Source organism: Ustilaginoidea virens, chromosome 2 (assembly GCF_000687475.1).
Source record: "Ustilaginoidea virens chromosome 2, complete sequence".
NCBI classification, from domain to species: Eukaryota; Fungi; Ascomycota; class Sordariomycetes; order Hypocreales; family Clavicipitaceae; genus Ustilaginoidea; species Ustilaginoidea virens.
The window spans coordinates 3,185,830-3,200,769 of NC_057317.1; the positions used below are offsets into that span (position 1 = coordinate 3,185,830).

The following is a 14,940-nucleotide window of genomic DNA, read 5'->3' on the forward strand; positions in this document are numbered from 1 at the left end:
GCGATCTTGTTGGGCTGTGGAGAGGTAAGGAGGGAGACGTTTTGGTGATGCTCGCCCGGAAATGATGGATTTCTTTGTGGAAGCCGCTAGCGAGTTTGTGGGAAGCAAAATGTGAACCCTCAGGCGCTAGCCGCTTACGGCCACCTCCCCAACAGACCAAAGCATTTTTGTCATCCCCAGCTTGTGCGGGACATGGGGCTGTCCGCACGTGACGATAAGATAAGAGGTGGCGGATAGCTGTGTGCTCTCCACCGCCCCACGCACCCACCCTTCCTTGCTCCCCCGGTTGAGAAACGGAACGCGATTTGCAGGAAGCTGCCGCCACCGTCTCGAACGTTCGAGAGCTTACAGGCAGAGAATAGAGAAGTCCGAGTTTGAATCCTTGACCATTCTGCTTAAGAACTCCCGGTTCTGGTTCCTCCCGTCTTCCCTCCCTCGCAGATGTCTCACCTCATGCCCCTCTTGCCGCAGATGCGTATTCCTACAGCGAGATGCAATCCAGACGTCAGTTGATAACCGCGGCCCAGCGTGTTGCTTCTGCTGCTCGTTCTTCGCGCCACTTGGTCGTACGACGACGGGTAGCTAGCCTGAATCTACATGCAACGCTGCCGCTTCGAATTCTCCCGACAGTCTCCACACGATGCTATGCAAACGGACGAGCGCACCCCCCCGGGGGAACCCATCGCATGAAAATGGGAGGGGAGCAAGAAAAACCCGCCTTGGAGCAATTCGGCGTGGATCTCACTGCCCGTGCAAGGGACGGCAAGCTCGACCCCGTCATTGGGCGAGACGCTGAGATTCAACGGACAATCCAGATACTATCACGGCGAACAAAGAACAATCCTGTGCTGATCGGAAACGCCGGCACTGGCAAGACTGCTATCCTCGAAGGCCTGGCGCTTCGCATCATTCGGGGCGACGTGCCAGAGAGCGTGAAGAACAAGAGGGTTGTGAGCCTAGATCTTGGCTCTCTCATCGCCGGCGCCAAATTCAGGGGCGATTTCGAAGAACGACTGAAAAAGGTTCTTGACGAGGTGCAGAAAGCAGAAGGGGAGGTGATACTATTCATCGATGAGCTGCACACCCTCCTCGGTCTCGGCAAAGCCGAGGGCTCGATTGATGCCTCCAACCTGCTGAAGCCTGCTTTGGCCCGTGGTGAACTGCAGTGCTGCGGTGCCACGACCCTGAGCGAATACCGCCAGATCGAAAAGGACGTGGCCCTGGCCCGTCGGTTTCAGCCAATCCTGGTCAGTGAACCCACGGTAGAGGATACAATCAGCATTCTTCGAGGCATCAAGGACAAGTACGAGGTGCACCACGGCGTCCGCATCAACGACGGTGCCCTGGTTGCTGCGGCCACGCTGTCGAACAGATACATCACCGATCGTTTTCTCCCGGACAAGGCCATTGATCTGATGGACGAGGCTGCCAGTCACCTGAAGCTCCAGCACGAGTCCAAGCCCGAGGACATCATGCGTCTCGACCACAAGATCATGACGGTACAGATCGAGCTCGAAAGTCTGCGCAAGGAGAAGGACGTTGCCAGCCAGGAGCGCCGAGAGAAGCTGGAGCGTGATCTCGACAAGTACCGAGAGGAAATCTCGCAGCTCAACGCCCGCTGGGAAAAGGAAAAGGCCGAGATAGACTCGGTCAAGAAGGTGCAGGAAGACCTGGAAAAGGCCAGGTTCGATCTGGAGCAAGCCCAACGCTCGGGCAACTTTGCGCGTGCGTCTGAGCTCCGCTTCGGAGTCATCCCCAACCTCGAGCGGAAACTTCCCTCGGACGAGGAGACGAGGAGGAAGCCGGAAGAGGCGCTGGTGCACGACTCGGTCACCTCTGACGACATTGCCAACGTGGTGTCCCGAATCACGGGCATCCCCGTGTCGAAGCTGACGTCGGGCCACATCGAGAAGCTTGTGACCATGGAGGAGACGCTTCGCGAGGCGGTCAAGGGCCAGGACGACGCCATCAAGGCCGTCTCGGACGCGGTGCGGCTCCAGCGCGCCGGCCTGAGCGGGGAAAACAAGCCCCTGGCGTCCTTCTTCTTCCTGGGCCCGACGGGCGTGGGCAAGACGGAGCTGTGCAAGAAGCTGGCCGGCTTCCTCTTTTCCACCGAGTCGGCAGTCGTGCGCTTCGACATGTCCGAGTTCCAGGAAAGGCACACCATCTCCCGCCTGATCGGCGCCCCGTCCGGGTACGTGGGCTACGAAGACGCCGGCCAGCTCACCGAGGCGGTGCGCCGCAAGCCCTACGCCGTCCTCCTGCTGGACGAGTTCGAAAAGGCCCACCGGGACATCTCGGCCCTCCTGCTGCAGGTCCTCGACGAAGGCTACCTCACCGACGCGCAGGGCCACAAGGTCGACTTCAGAAACACCATCATTGTGCTGACGTCCAACCTCGGCGCCGACATCCTCGTCGGGCAGAACCCGCACCACCCGTACAAGGAGAAGGCCGACGGGGAAATCGACCCTTCGGTCCGCCAGGCCGTCATGGACGCTGTCTCGCACGCCTACCCGCCCGAGTTCCTCAACCGCATAGACTCCTTCATCATCTTCAAGCGCCTCGCGCAGTCGGCCCTCCGAGACATTGTGGACATTCGGCTCGCGGAGCTTCAGCACCGACTGGACGACAAGCGCATCAAGCTCACCGTGCCGGATCCCGTCAGGGACTGGCTCGCCGCGCGCGGGTACAGCCCCAAGTTTGGCGCCAGGCCCCTCAACCGCCTGATTACGAACGAGATTGCCAACGGGCTCGCCGACAAGATCATCCGCGGCCAGCTCAAGATGGGAGAGGTTGCCGAGGTGCGGATCAAGGATGACGGCAGTGGCTTGCACGTCGCGAGTGGCTTCTGAAAGTCGCGAGCCTGAAGCGTACACTCAATACTGTGTTTTTGGAAAAAAGAAAAAAAGGGTGAATGCGCCCATGGAGTTGTTGGGTTACCTGGGGCCTTGGCATATGATTTTTACTGTAAAGGCTACATGCCGTTTTTCATGTATTTGTACGAGGCATTACTGCCCAGGTCAAGGTCAGATGCTCTCCACTCCCGTAGTTTGATACCGATACCCCCATTTGTTTCACAAGAGCAGATAATCCATCCACTGGGCAGGTGCGATGAATAAAACCTCTCCTTGACGTTAGCAGGTCCAGCAATGCGCCGTCTAGAACACACAACCTCCCCGTACACGTACCACTCATCCTTGCCTGCTCTGCGCCGCCCAGCTTGTCACGCAGCCCAGCTCCACCGAGGATGACGAAAGTCGAGCGAAAAAGAAACCCACGGCGCACACACACAAAGACACAAACACGCACATGGGCCAGACAAGACTGACAGCCAGGAGGCGGAGAAGACGATCAAGTGCAGAAACTAAATTTCTAATAACAAGAGTCCCCATGGTCCTTCTCCTTCCCCCTTGCGTCACTTTCGTCGCTCCGCCACGTTCATTCCCTAGCCGGGAGGCCTGTGCAGTAAACCCAACTCCGCCAATCTAGCGCAATGAAGAGACGACATGACAAAATGGAAACTGGGAACTGGAAACAAAAGGAAAAGAAAAGGAACAAAAAGGAACAAAGGAAGGAAAGAATGACAAAGAAGAAAGGGAAAAAAAAAAAAAAAAGAAAGAAAAAACACCAGCAAGCGAATCAAGACCAGGACATAACAGCGTTAGCCAGATTCTGCCTTTGTTGCAACCGATCCCAACCGATCCGTAGGATGTAACCGTCTCTAGAACCGCCTTCATCCAACCTGCCGCTATGGCTGGACGATGCGAGCCAAGTCGGTTGGCATGCAGCCGGTCCGACAATCGACAATCCTTGTTCCAAAATCTTGTCCGGAAATCATCCCACGTGGGCGTATATTTACCTACTCGTAGCGAAATGGCTCTCTCGACAAAGAGCACGCCGTTCTTCGTCCAGAAACACACCCAGGGGTTTCTGAGTGGTCACGATTTACCAAGTATCTCACGACAACACCTCATGGGACGAAAAAAAAAAAAAGCGAAGGAGCCAGCCAGACTGGGAGGCTGAGTAAATAATAGACTAAATTTTGTTCGATTGGTTGATCGATAGCTTTTCAAATTACAACCGAAACCACACTATGACGAAGTCCGGTGGGGAAGAGAGTACGTGATATGAGGGAGGACGGATGAGAAGGCGGGAGGTTGATCAAAGGCTTCTCGTGGATATTTTCTACTGGTGACCAGCCTTGCGGAGGGTAGTGGCAAGCCATTCGAGACCCTCGTACAAACCGTCACCAGCGGTAGCGCAAGTGGACTGGATATACTATTTGGGGATTAAGTTAGAGAGCAGAACCGGCAAGGTGACACGGAGATGAGTTTGGGGGGGGGGGGGGTTCAATGAATAAATGAGCGAGTATTCGCAGTAAACATACCCATGGGCGTTGCCTCAAGCTGTGAAGGCCAAGCTTGTCGGTAATCTCGGCGGCGTTCATGGCGTTCTAAGATGAGCTGGTCAGTGGATCATGTTCAAGTGCAGGGACACGGGGACACGTGGCGTAGAAGGAGGTTCCCATACTGGAAGATCCTGCTTGTTGGCAAAGACCAGCAGGATGGCGTCGCGCAGCTCGTCCTCGTTGAGCATACGCTGGAGTTCCTCGCGGGCCTCGACGATACGGTCACGATCGTTGCTGTCGACGACGAAGATGATGCCCTGGGTGTTTTGAAAGTAATGTCTCCACAGGGGACGGATCTTGTCCTGGCCACCGACATCCCACACCGTGAACTGAATGTTCTTGTACTCGACGGTCTCGACGTTGAAACCTTTTGACAAGGCGTCGTTAGTTAATGGATTAGGATATGGGGGTAATGTGTGTTTAGAGGAACGTCACGTCACGGAGGCGGCAAATAGCCGCGCGCGGTCCCCCAGGGCCACTGAATACCGTGGCGGAACGTCCCTCATTCGTAGCCGAGAAAGATCTTACCGATGGTGGGAATGGTTGTGACGATTTCACCAAGCTTGAGCTTGTACAGAATGGTGGTTTTACCAGCGGCATCGAGACCAACCATCAGAATTCGCATCTCCTTCTTGCCCCACAATTTGTCGAAGAGCTTGGAGAAGGTGAGACCCATGATGGCGACTGTGGAGGCAACGAAGCCTTGAAGAATCGAATATGAATGAGAGGTGTGAGAGAGGGCGAGGTGTTGAAGCAAAGACACCAGGTGGATCGACCGAGCGAGAGAATATCCTGATGGCCGACGCGTGAGTAAACTGTAAACCTTGCGTGTCAAGGAGGGTTTTTCTTTTTTTTTTTTTCGATTTTCTTGTTTCTCTATCTTGTCCAAAAGAAAAAAAAAAAACGGCAAGACAGCGGGGATGGTTGAGGAAGAAAGATGCAATAGAAAACGGATGCGAAAAGGGAAAGGTGAGGAGGCTAGAGTGGATTTGCTCCAACACGGGTTGTTGTTTCACTGGAACAACAGGTGGTTTGGGGATGCGACTTGAAATAGTCGTTGTGTTGAGTGTTTGGCAGAGGACACATGTCCAGGGAATCCAGGGAAATCCAGGGAATAGGCTACCGCACCAGACCGCATTTCAGCGGGAGGGTGGGTGCACAGTGTGTGTGCGGGCACCTGCACCGCGGCGTGACTTGGGGTGAGGCGGCCTCGGGCTGGCAGCTGCATGTACCATGCATGTATGGAGCACGTAGCTTGCTTCTTGAGCAGGCAAAGGGGGGCCGCAACGAGGCAGGGCAGAGAGATTCGGACGACGGATCGACAGCCCGACGACTCGGAGGGCACGGTCAGACGGGGCAGGGTCGGGGACGCGCAGAAAAACGAGCATCTTGACTTACTCCTTGGGCCTTAGGGTCGACGACTCGATGTACGGAGTACCGCGGGTTGCTTTGGGGGGGGGGGGGGGGGGGAGTGGGCGTGCAGGGAGTGGACAAGGAGAAGAAGGAGAGTTTTGTCGTTGGATTGGGGAATTTTTGGATGGAAGTGTGTCAGTTGTACGGAGTTAGTAGGGGGTGAGGGGGGGGGGGGAGGAGGGAAGGATGGGAAGGGGGAGGGGAGGGAAACCGGGAAACCCGATGTAGGCGATGGATGGATGGGGTGGCGGCGAAGAAAAAGGCACGGGTTGGAAATCAGTGGAAACCAATATTGGCTCTCGCACGCCAGACCAGTCCAGCCGTCCCAGCGTTGTTGCCTCGTAAAAGCCAGCAGTAATGGAACAGGGAAAGTTGCGGAATGCTCCAGCCACAGCCAAGCAACTTTGAGGGCCTGGGTACGGAGTATTTAATTCAATGTTGTTCTCTGCCAAGTTTCTTCTGGTCTCCGTTCGTGCGACAGCGACATTGCTGGTAGCCCCTAAACTTTGCCAGCGATTCCAAGGTGGCTGGCTACATGTATTGACGAGCCCCGAGGCAGCAGAAGCCCCCAGGCCATGTGCCCCACTTTGCTCCCCTGCAGCTCAGCCAACCTGAGTGGCTTGGGCCGAGCTCCATGAGTTCCCATCCAAAGGGCCAGGCTGGAGGGAGGAACCTGGCAAAGCTCACGCACGAACATGTTGGGCCTGGTACCTGCTGTTCCTGCTGAAGCTAGGCTACCGCCAAAGTACCTACCTACCTACCTACTTTGGCCCGACCCATCGCCCGTTCCGTTCCCTCCAGCAAAAGGTGTCATTCTGCGAGGTTCCTTTGCGCAACCACTTGCTCGCCTCCGTTCACCTCCCTCCCTCCCGAACAACGACAAGAAAACCACCAACAAACGCTCCCCGCTCAGAATGCATCTGCCCACCGCGAGGTCGCTTCTCGCAGCGGCCACCGTCGCCTTTCGCGTCGCCAGCGCACACAGCATCGTCCTGCCCGCCCACGGCATCGAGTGCTTCCACGAAAACCTGCATCGCGATGACAAAATGACCGTCACCTTCCAGACTGGCGACCGCGAATTCGGCAGCGCCGGCAACCTCGACATTGATTTCTGGGTATGCAACTTGATACCATGGCTGTTTCTCCCCCCCCCCCCCCCCCCCCCCCCCCCCCCCCAAATAAGCAACACCACTCATACAAAGGGGGGGGATGTGTCGGCGCCCGCTGCAGCAAAAGCAAAAGCAAGCCCTAACAAAGTCCAACCTTGACTAACACGTTGCTGGCATGTTGGCAGATCTCAAACCCCAGCGGTGCCTACGAAGTCAACGAGCGAAGCGTTTCCACAGGAGATCACGACATCACGGCGCACTCGGACGGCAAATATACCTACTGCTTCGGCAACCAGCACTGGGGCGCCAACACCAAGGAAGTTTCCTTCAACGTCCACGGCGTCGTCTACGTCAGCGAATCCGAATTGCCCTCTGACCCCATCGAAATCGAAGGTACACATCATGTTTGCTCCTTGGCTCGTCGCCCGCCTGCTAACATGGTCCGTGGTCTAGTCCGCAAGCTGTCTGGGCTGCTCACCTCGGTAAAGGACGAGCAGCAATACATCATTGCCCGTGAGCGGACTCACCGCAACACCGCTGAAAGCACCAACGCGCGCGTCAAGTGGTGGAACCTGTTTGTCATTGGAGTTGTCCTGGGCGAGTCCCTCTTCCAAGTTTGGTGGCTCCGTCGCTTCTTTGAAGTCAAGCGCGTCGTGTAAACCATAGCGTGCTAGCCGTGCCTGATTTCTCCGTTTTCCCCGCCGACGTACATCTGGTTTGGTTGTGGTTTATGGGAATCTGGTCTTGGGGGGGGGGGGAAGGGGGTCTGGGGGCTGTTGGCCCGTCCAACAAGAAGTGTCCGAGCCGCGCGAGAGGTGCAATTTCTGGTTATACGACGGGATACTGTCGGCCTGGTACATTTTTCTTCTCACGAGCAGCATGCTGGCGTAATCGGGAGGGCGGCAGACGAGCGGACTGACTCGTCCTTGAAAAGAGCTTGGGCTGCAAGACCACCATGTAAAACAAAGTCTCGAGGTGTTAGATGAGTCCACAACGGTTATTGGAATGTAAATAACTTCGGGAGCCCGAATGAATACCTGTTGAACGGTTCGTCTCGATTGCCAACATACGAAACAACTTGGTACATGCCCTGCAACCGTCTTGCCCCGGGCCCGTGGCTCTATTGCCAATGACTGACTTCGGGACGATTCAAGAAATGGTGTACACCAACCAATATTTCATATGCAGAGACATGTCTAATTCTCCCCCCCCCCCCCCTTCAAATCGTCACTGTTTACCAACCCGCTTTACGACTTGCATCAAGATTATATCCCAACTCCATGCTACCCCCATAAAGGGGGACGAAAACGGCATAAAACGTGAAAAGAAAACCATCAACATGTGAGCTTCTATAAAAAAAAAGACAAAGACAAGCCACGTCGAGATTAGGCAGCTGGGTCCGAGTTTTCCACAATGTCCTCATCCTCAGGCGGCGCCTCAACGGGCAACTCGACGTCCTTGACGGGATGCAATAGCATGGGCGGGATACACATTCTCCCCTCGCCGCCACGCATATTTCCAACCCCTGGTCCTTCTTTCGACTCGTCCACAGTCTTCTCAAACTCTTCACCGCCGTCATTGTTTACCTTGAGGCCGAGCCAACGCCTATACAAGTTGGGCGCGAATCCAGAGTTGTAGAACCACGAGAGGCCCTTGAGATTGTGCTCCTTATCGCCAAAGACGCTCGTTCTTGAGCCGCCACTTGATCCGTCACGACCGCCGTTGTAGGTCTGTGCCATGTAAGCCACGGGCCATTTGCGATCGACGTACATGGGATGAGGGGCAAAGACAGCTTTGTAACCGTGTTGCAGAGCCACGGTAGCCGGCCACATCTCCGGAAACGCAAACTGCTTCTTGAAAGCAGTCATTCTGTGCATCTGCATCAGCAGGCGGCGCGACATTCTCGACGTGGTGATGATGGCAGCCCGACGAGGGGGCAGAGGCTGAGTACGGTTGTAGCCGGTTATGTCCTCCTTGAGGCCCCATGTTGTCCCTTCAGGGTCAAAGATGGGATTCAAGGAGATGTAGTCAGCCTCTTCGCCGACACCCCACTGGTTTTTGTCCGACTCATACGCGGTAGGCGGAAGAGGGTCTTGCTCAGTCTCGAACCAGTCTTGTTCCTCAGATGGGCGGACAGGTCCCCAAACCGTTTTGGAAGCCGGGGGTGGAGTTTGAGGCGACTTGTCAGCGCCAGCCATGCCTTGCCACACGTTGTGAGCCCCCACGGTGCCCATCTCGCTCTGGAAACGAGTCATTGTCGAAAAGTCCTCCCACGTTCCGTGGACGCTGGGGAAGTAGAACCGGGAATTTCTCTCCCAAAGGCCCTTTCGGGGCTGAGCTTTGGCCCATTCCTCCAGCTTTGTAACGAGGTCGTAGTAGTGCCCCGTGTAGCGAACATCCATTTCCCATTGCCAAAAGTAGTCGTACTCGGGGTGTAAGTAAGCAAAGTGTTGCATAGCCATTGACAAGCCTCGATAGACTCCATGGACGGGCAGATCAGGGCCACGAGTCCACAAATCATACATGCCTTGGTACAATGCCAGCATTTGAGTTTCCGTCCAGAGGGTAACCAAGCCCTGAAATTCCCTGGGAATGGTCTCGTTGATATGTTTTTCATACGCTTCGCCATCAGCCCAAATGGGATATTTGCCATCCTCCTTGACTTGCACAAGAAGGTGGATATCATATCTCCCGCCAGATGCCATGGACAGTTCCGCAATCATGGCCCGAATATGAGCAATGTCGTCTTCACGGAAGAGAAACTCATCCCAGCATCGAACGACAACAGCAGTCCTTGATGTAGTGCCCTCGCTACCCGCTCCTTTGGAGCTTCCCGCAAAGGCAGTACCTGCATGTGGCTTGCTGGTATTCTCTTCTGTGACGTTGTTCGTGCCGCTAGCGCTTCGCGCCAGGATACTAGCTGAGCTTGGCTCTCCAATATAGAAGCCGTGAGGGGAGGGCGCTTTGGACGGCAGACTCTTGTACCTCCCCGCATTCGTACGGTAGCAACGGCGTTGAACGTCGGCCCAATTCACCTGTCGGTAGTCTACTCGTGGTGTCTTGTCCCAGACTGAATCGAAACCTTCATTTTCACCGTGCTCGCCTGTGCCAAGGCCACCCAGGCTATTGGAGTACCCCAGGCCATACGGTCCGTAACGCCCATATCGTTCAAAACAAATCTCTTCTGGTAGCTTAAGCACTTCGTAGGAACCAGAAACATGTTCCGGGAAACCATGGGTTCGGCCATCATAGTAACGGAGGGGTGGCACACGAACTTTTCCGGCAGCGTCAATAAAGCATTCGTGAATATGTTCTTCCTTATTGGCGGCCGGATAGTTTTCCCAAGATAGGCTGGAAGCAAGCTTAATTTCGGCCTCTTCTTCTTCCCGAGCAAACTTGCCATTACTTTGCGGTTGCTCAATGGGTCTGTTGGGGTAAGAGGGCTCGCTTTCATTAAATGGCCTGAGTGTCCGAATGCCACCATAGTATCGTTCTAAGAATGGGAAGTTTTCCCAAGCTGGTGGCGGCGGCGCCGTGGTCTTGACCTTGCCGTTGGCCACTTTCCAGTTCTCAACTTGACTGGCCCTTACTAGGCTGACTACCAGGAGGACAATGATACCCATGGCACCGTACAGAACATAGCGATTCATTTTTGACGGCAATCGATACGGATATAAAGTGGAGAGCCTGTTTCGCGGCGTTTGCGATGGCATGCTCCGTTTTGGCCGGAGCAGAGAGCCGCTGGGCGTTGATGAAGACGCATTTCTTGAACTGTACGCTGAAGAGGACTCTACCGAATATGCTTCCTCAGAATCGTCGTCTGAATAGTCATACTCGTCATCCGAAAAGCTTTCTTTGGTGGGAGAATCCGGGCTGTGGTGTAGCGGAAGCCGCTGTTCACGACGCCGGAGTGGATTTGAGAGCAGCCCCATCGCGGCAACTACTGGAAGAGCTCCATTTGACATGTTAGCTGAAGGTGGGTACATGTCCAGGCTGAGAGGCTCACGGTTGGTAATGCCTCAAGTAGCATCCGAATGATTACCCCGGAAGCTCAGAAGGAATGCGGCAAGGACCGCACCCGCTACACGAGAGTCGTGGAAGACGCGTGCACTAATGGAATCCTCGGCACGAGTCGGTTGTAGGTCAGGGTTTGATTGAGAGGCTCGTTTTCCAGTGTGGGATCCTTCTCGAAGCGTGCGGCAGTAAAACGATGGCAATTGTTTCTACGACGAAAGCACATCTTGGCCTTGCGAGAGAGTTGGTGGTGCACCAGGTGCTGCAGGGAAAAGGTTACGCGGTTGCCCAGCAACGAAAGACAAGCGACCAGGATTCCCCCCAATCGATATGGGCTGCAACCTATCTTCTGATAAATAGAATACTATAGCCACATATCCGTCATAACAGGTAGGTAGTTATGATTTTCTGGAAATACAAGAGCCGAAAGTCATTATTGAAGGCAAATAGTTGACAGGCCTTCAGTCAATGGCTTTAGAAACGAGTGCAAGAACTCACTCCCGCGCCTCCACTGAAGACAAACTCGCGATCGCCTGCCTTGCCCCATTCCTCCCCCCCTCATCTGCATTCAATTCAGCATCCGTCAGCCCAACGTCATGACTGGACGAGAGTCGCTGTTCAGCCGTGACTGATCCAATGACGGCTTTGCGAGCCAATCTACATCAAGCCAGCAAACACCAGCTTGCCATTTCCAGCAATGCCATGGGATCCTAGCTGCACTGCATTCCCCTCTCCTCCTGCAGCCAACCCGCCCATCTTTGCGAACTGGCCATGGAGCCTGCGGCCATCGTCCTGTATCCTGGAATGGGATAAACGTGACCAAAGAGTCAGCCGCACGACAGTGTCTCTTCCTTCTTTCCTCGTTTCCTCCCTCTCTGCTGACCGTGTGTAGAGACCTCGTCCATTGAGACTTGTAGGCGTCGGTATCGTTTCATCCTGCACTTCGGAGTATTGACTTGTTCTTCTTCAGCTTTTCCTCCTCCCCTCAATCTCTTGGCAATCGGGTTTCAACATGTCCATCACACTTGCGTCCACTCCGCTCCCAGTGTCCTCCGTACCGGCTGAAGACGATACGCTTGCCAACCCTACCGCTTCGTCCCTAACTTACCAACCACAGCAGAAATCCCTATCCGTTACTTTGAACGGTCCCAGCATCGTGACCCTTTCCGCCATCCTCGTGCTATCCCTTCACACCCTTGGATCTGTCCTCACGCAATGCCTTGTCCTGCTCACCCCTCTGGTTCTGTTGTTACGAAACGACTATTGCAATTTCATCAGCCTCGGACCTGGAGGCACGCCGTCCACCTTCTCCGGCTACCTCCAAATCGCGTGGTGGAGGCTTTGGGCCCTCCGTGACCCATTCACGCTCTCAAAAAACTTCGATTCGTCAACACAGGCTGGGATTTTGCCGGAGCAGCACCTGCCGTACAGGCATGGTCTGCGGCCCGTCGTCGCTGGGATCGCCCCCCAGCGGCAAATCGATCAGCATGGTTCGAGGCACAGCTACCAGACCTTGAGAAGGGCAATGGTGAAAGTTGGCCATCTTCATCCCAACAAGTTCGGCACAGAGAGGTCGTGTGTAGAAAAGCATGGCCTGGCACTTTTCGCCAAACATGCTTTGAGAACAAACTGCCAGGGAGAGATTGTTCATGTCCATGATTCGGACCACTCTATGCACATGTGTTTGCATGCCGATGACATAAGACAAGTCTTGCGCAAGGGCTGGGGTCAGAGGCATCCCCTGGCGAGGAGAGGATGGTTTCTACAGATGCCAGTGTCGCCGAACTTTGTCATGGTTTACGCCCCTCGGGGTGAGTGCCCGCCCTCTGGCTTTTTTTTTTTTTGTTTTTGACCGGAAATACGTTTTCGCAAATGACAAGATGACCTCTTCCACTCACACGCAAGAGCAGATGAATGTGAGCTGCAGATTGTATACAGAATCATCGAGGCTGCTGTTTGGTATACCGTCGAAGAACGCGTTTCCCTTTCGTAGCTGAATCTCAGCCTATATCAGCCTATATATAGTCAAGGAAGTTCTGGCATCTGGTCTTGAAGCAAGCGGTTCGACGGGGACCATCAGCAAACACTGTTTTAATATTTACACTTGGGTATCTAGCTCATTCCCCCCCCTCCAGTGATAGTACAAGAAAAAAAAATATAAAATATAAAATAGAAACCGACCCGTCTGCGTAAGTCCGTTTGCATTAGTCTGAATCAGCATCGTTGCTAGCATCCTTGTTGGATTTCCTGTATTTCTCTTTCCCGGTTTTGATGAATGCTTCCACCACTCGTCCGTCGAAGCTTCGGCCGTGCATCAGCTGAATACACGCCATTGCCGAGCTCGTCTCCTTGAACCGCACTGACACAATGCCGTCTGGCTCTTCATCGTACAAGACAACACTCGTGACCGTACCCAATTTGGAACACTCGTCTCGAATATCCTCCTTGATCTCCAACAATGCGGCTGGGTCCTCCTCAAGCTCCTCGAGCGTAAACATGTGGCGCAGGATGACCGTCTTGTTCTTCTTGGCAGTCGACTGTGCAATGGACGGATACGGCTCATCATCGTCCCAATCGGCCAGTTTCGCATCCAACTTCTGCGTCTTTTTGATTATTTTCTGGCGATCCCGATTGTTTCGTTGCCTCTTCTCTCCCTCGTGCCCGCCATTGCTGTCTTCCGGAGCGGCCGCCCCATTCTTGTCATACTGCGTCTTTTTGTAGGTCGAATCCGCCGCTTGTACTCGGATCCTGCCCTCTCGCGTGCCTGTAGACGTCGTGCGAAAATCCGTGTCGTCCAACAGCATGATGGCCATGTCTACGCTTTGGGGTTTGAAGAAGACGACTAACGCGTCTCCCTTGAAGTTGCCGGATTCGTCCGTGTAGAGCTTGATTCTTGGGGCGCCACTGTCGATTTCCTCTGCAATCACACCTGCTTTGCGGGAAAAGAGTTCGTAAACTTCCGACGCGGTGGCGTCGAGAGGTAGCCCGGTAACGTAGACGGCCGTGTTTTGTTTGGGCTGCGGCGCCAGCTTTTGCTTCTTGCTCGGTCGCGTCGGCTGAAGTTGATCACCACGCTGGGGGTGCAAACGCCCTTGTCAGCTTTCCGGCAAACCGTCTGCACTGGCTTTTCCCCTCGCCAGGTGCGAGAAAAGGAGAGCCTCGTCCGACGTGAAGCGCTAAAGGTCATGGAGCTCACCTCTGACCCGTCGTCTGCCTCATGCTGCCTTGTTCTCGCGCCGACGGTGGGCTCTTGATCGGGAAAGCTGTCATGCGGCTGCTGTTCAATGTCGCCGTGTTCATGAGGAAGCCAACGCTTCAGCTCTTGGTGGAACTCGAGTTCGGTGCCGTCATCTTGGACAGCAATGAATTTGTTGTCGAGCCTGGAGAAGGAAATACGGTCGTCCGCATCAAACTCTTGAACATCAGTCGGAAACGGTGGCTCCATGTTGGACGCAAGTTTGCGAGTATGATGTCTCTCGACAACGGCTCCTGCTAGAAAAGAATGGTGGCTGCGCGACTCGATCAAAAGAGAGGTTTATATCAAGCTGTGTTCTTGCAGCAATTGAAGGTTCTTCGTGTCCAACGTCAGGCCCCCGTTGTTGATAAGTGTGGAGCAACGCTTGCAAGGCTTCTTGGAGACCAGAGGCAATGCGCCACCACAATAGCTAGATATGCATCATTTGAACTCGCAATATGATTACAAAGTTTAGAGAGCGTTATTTTAAAAATGGTATTCCTTCAAAAATACGATGGTCATGTATCTTTATGGGCCTAGTGCGTACTCTCGTGATGCTGTTGCTGTAGTGTTTAGGATTGCAAGACGCAGCCTCCTTCCTCCTAATCCTAGAATACCTAGCCCTACTAACGTCAAGACGTCTATTACTACAGGAAATATGGCTACGACGTCGAAAAATTTGGCGGCATTGGACCTATATCAAATGATAGGGAACTGAAAAAGGGTCATGTGTCGACAAGGCGCAGTGAAGTGTCACAGCA

The 14,940-nt window shown here is 54.3% G+C and overlaps 6 protein-coding genes across 6 annotated transcripts; 3 read left to right on the top strand and 3 right to left on the bottom strand.

Moving 5' to 3' along the window:
• Positions 1-692: 692 nt before the first annotated feature.
• UV8b_02631 (uncharacterized protein) lies at positions 693-2,852 on the top strand (the record flags this gene model as incomplete). The annotated part of the gene is made up of 1 exon (XM_043140129.1): positions 693-2,852. One exon carries the CDS (start codon positions 693-695, stop codon positions 2,850-2,852), a length of 2,160 nt encoding a protein of 719 aa, XP_042996063.1.
• A 1,333-nt stretch (positions 2,853-4,185) lies between these two features.
• On the bottom strand, positions 4,186-5,084 carry UV8b_02632 (uncharacterized protein; the record flags this gene model as incomplete). Its single annotated transcript, XM_043140130.1, has 4 exons — positions 4,186-4,278; positions 4,388-4,453; positions 4,531-4,775; positions 4,937-5,084. The coding sequence occupies 4 exons, from the start codon at positions 5,082-5,084 to the stop codon at positions 4,186-4,188; spliced, it is 552 nt and encodes a 183-aa protein (XP_042996064.1).
• Positions 5,085-6,735: 1,651 nt separating this feature from the next.
• Positions 6,736-7,589, top strand: UV8b_02633 (uncharacterized protein; the record flags this gene model as incomplete). The annotated part of the gene is made up of 3 exons (XM_043140131.1): positions 6,736-6,936; positions 7,116-7,323; positions 7,384-7,589. 3 exons carry the CDS (start codon positions 6,736-6,738, stop codon positions 7,587-7,589), a joined length of 615 nt encoding a protein of 204 aa, XP_042996065.1.
• Positions 7,590-8,315: 726 nt separating this feature from the next.
• On the bottom strand, positions 8,316-10,580 carry UV8b_02634 (uncharacterized protein; the record flags this gene model as incomplete). The annotated part of the gene is made up of 1 exon (XM_043140132.1): positions 8,316-10,580. The coding sequence occupies one exon, from the start codon at positions 10,578-10,580 to the stop codon at positions 8,316-8,318; it is 2,265 nt and encodes a 754-aa protein (XP_042996066.1).
• A 1,376-nt stretch (positions 10,581-11,956) lies between these two features.
• UV8b_02635 (uncharacterized protein) lies at positions 11,957-12,937 on the top strand (the record flags this gene model as incomplete). Its single annotated transcript, XM_043140133.1, has 2 exons — positions 11,957-12,755; positions 12,855-12,937. The coding sequence occupies 2 exons, from the start codon at positions 11,957-11,959 to the stop codon at positions 12,935-12,937; spliced, it is 882 nt and encodes a 293-aa protein (XP_042996067.1).
• Positions 12,938-13,148: 211 nt separating this feature from the next.
• On the bottom strand, positions 13,149-14,389 carry UV8b_02636 (uncharacterized protein; the record flags this gene model as incomplete). The annotated part of the gene is made up of 2 exons (XM_043140134.1): positions 13,149-14,018; positions 14,141-14,389. 2 exons carry the CDS (start codon positions 14,387-14,389, stop codon positions 13,149-13,151), a joined length of 1,119 nt encoding a protein of 372 aa, XP_042996068.1.
• Between the last annotated feature and the right edge of the window lie 551 nt (positions 14,390-14,940).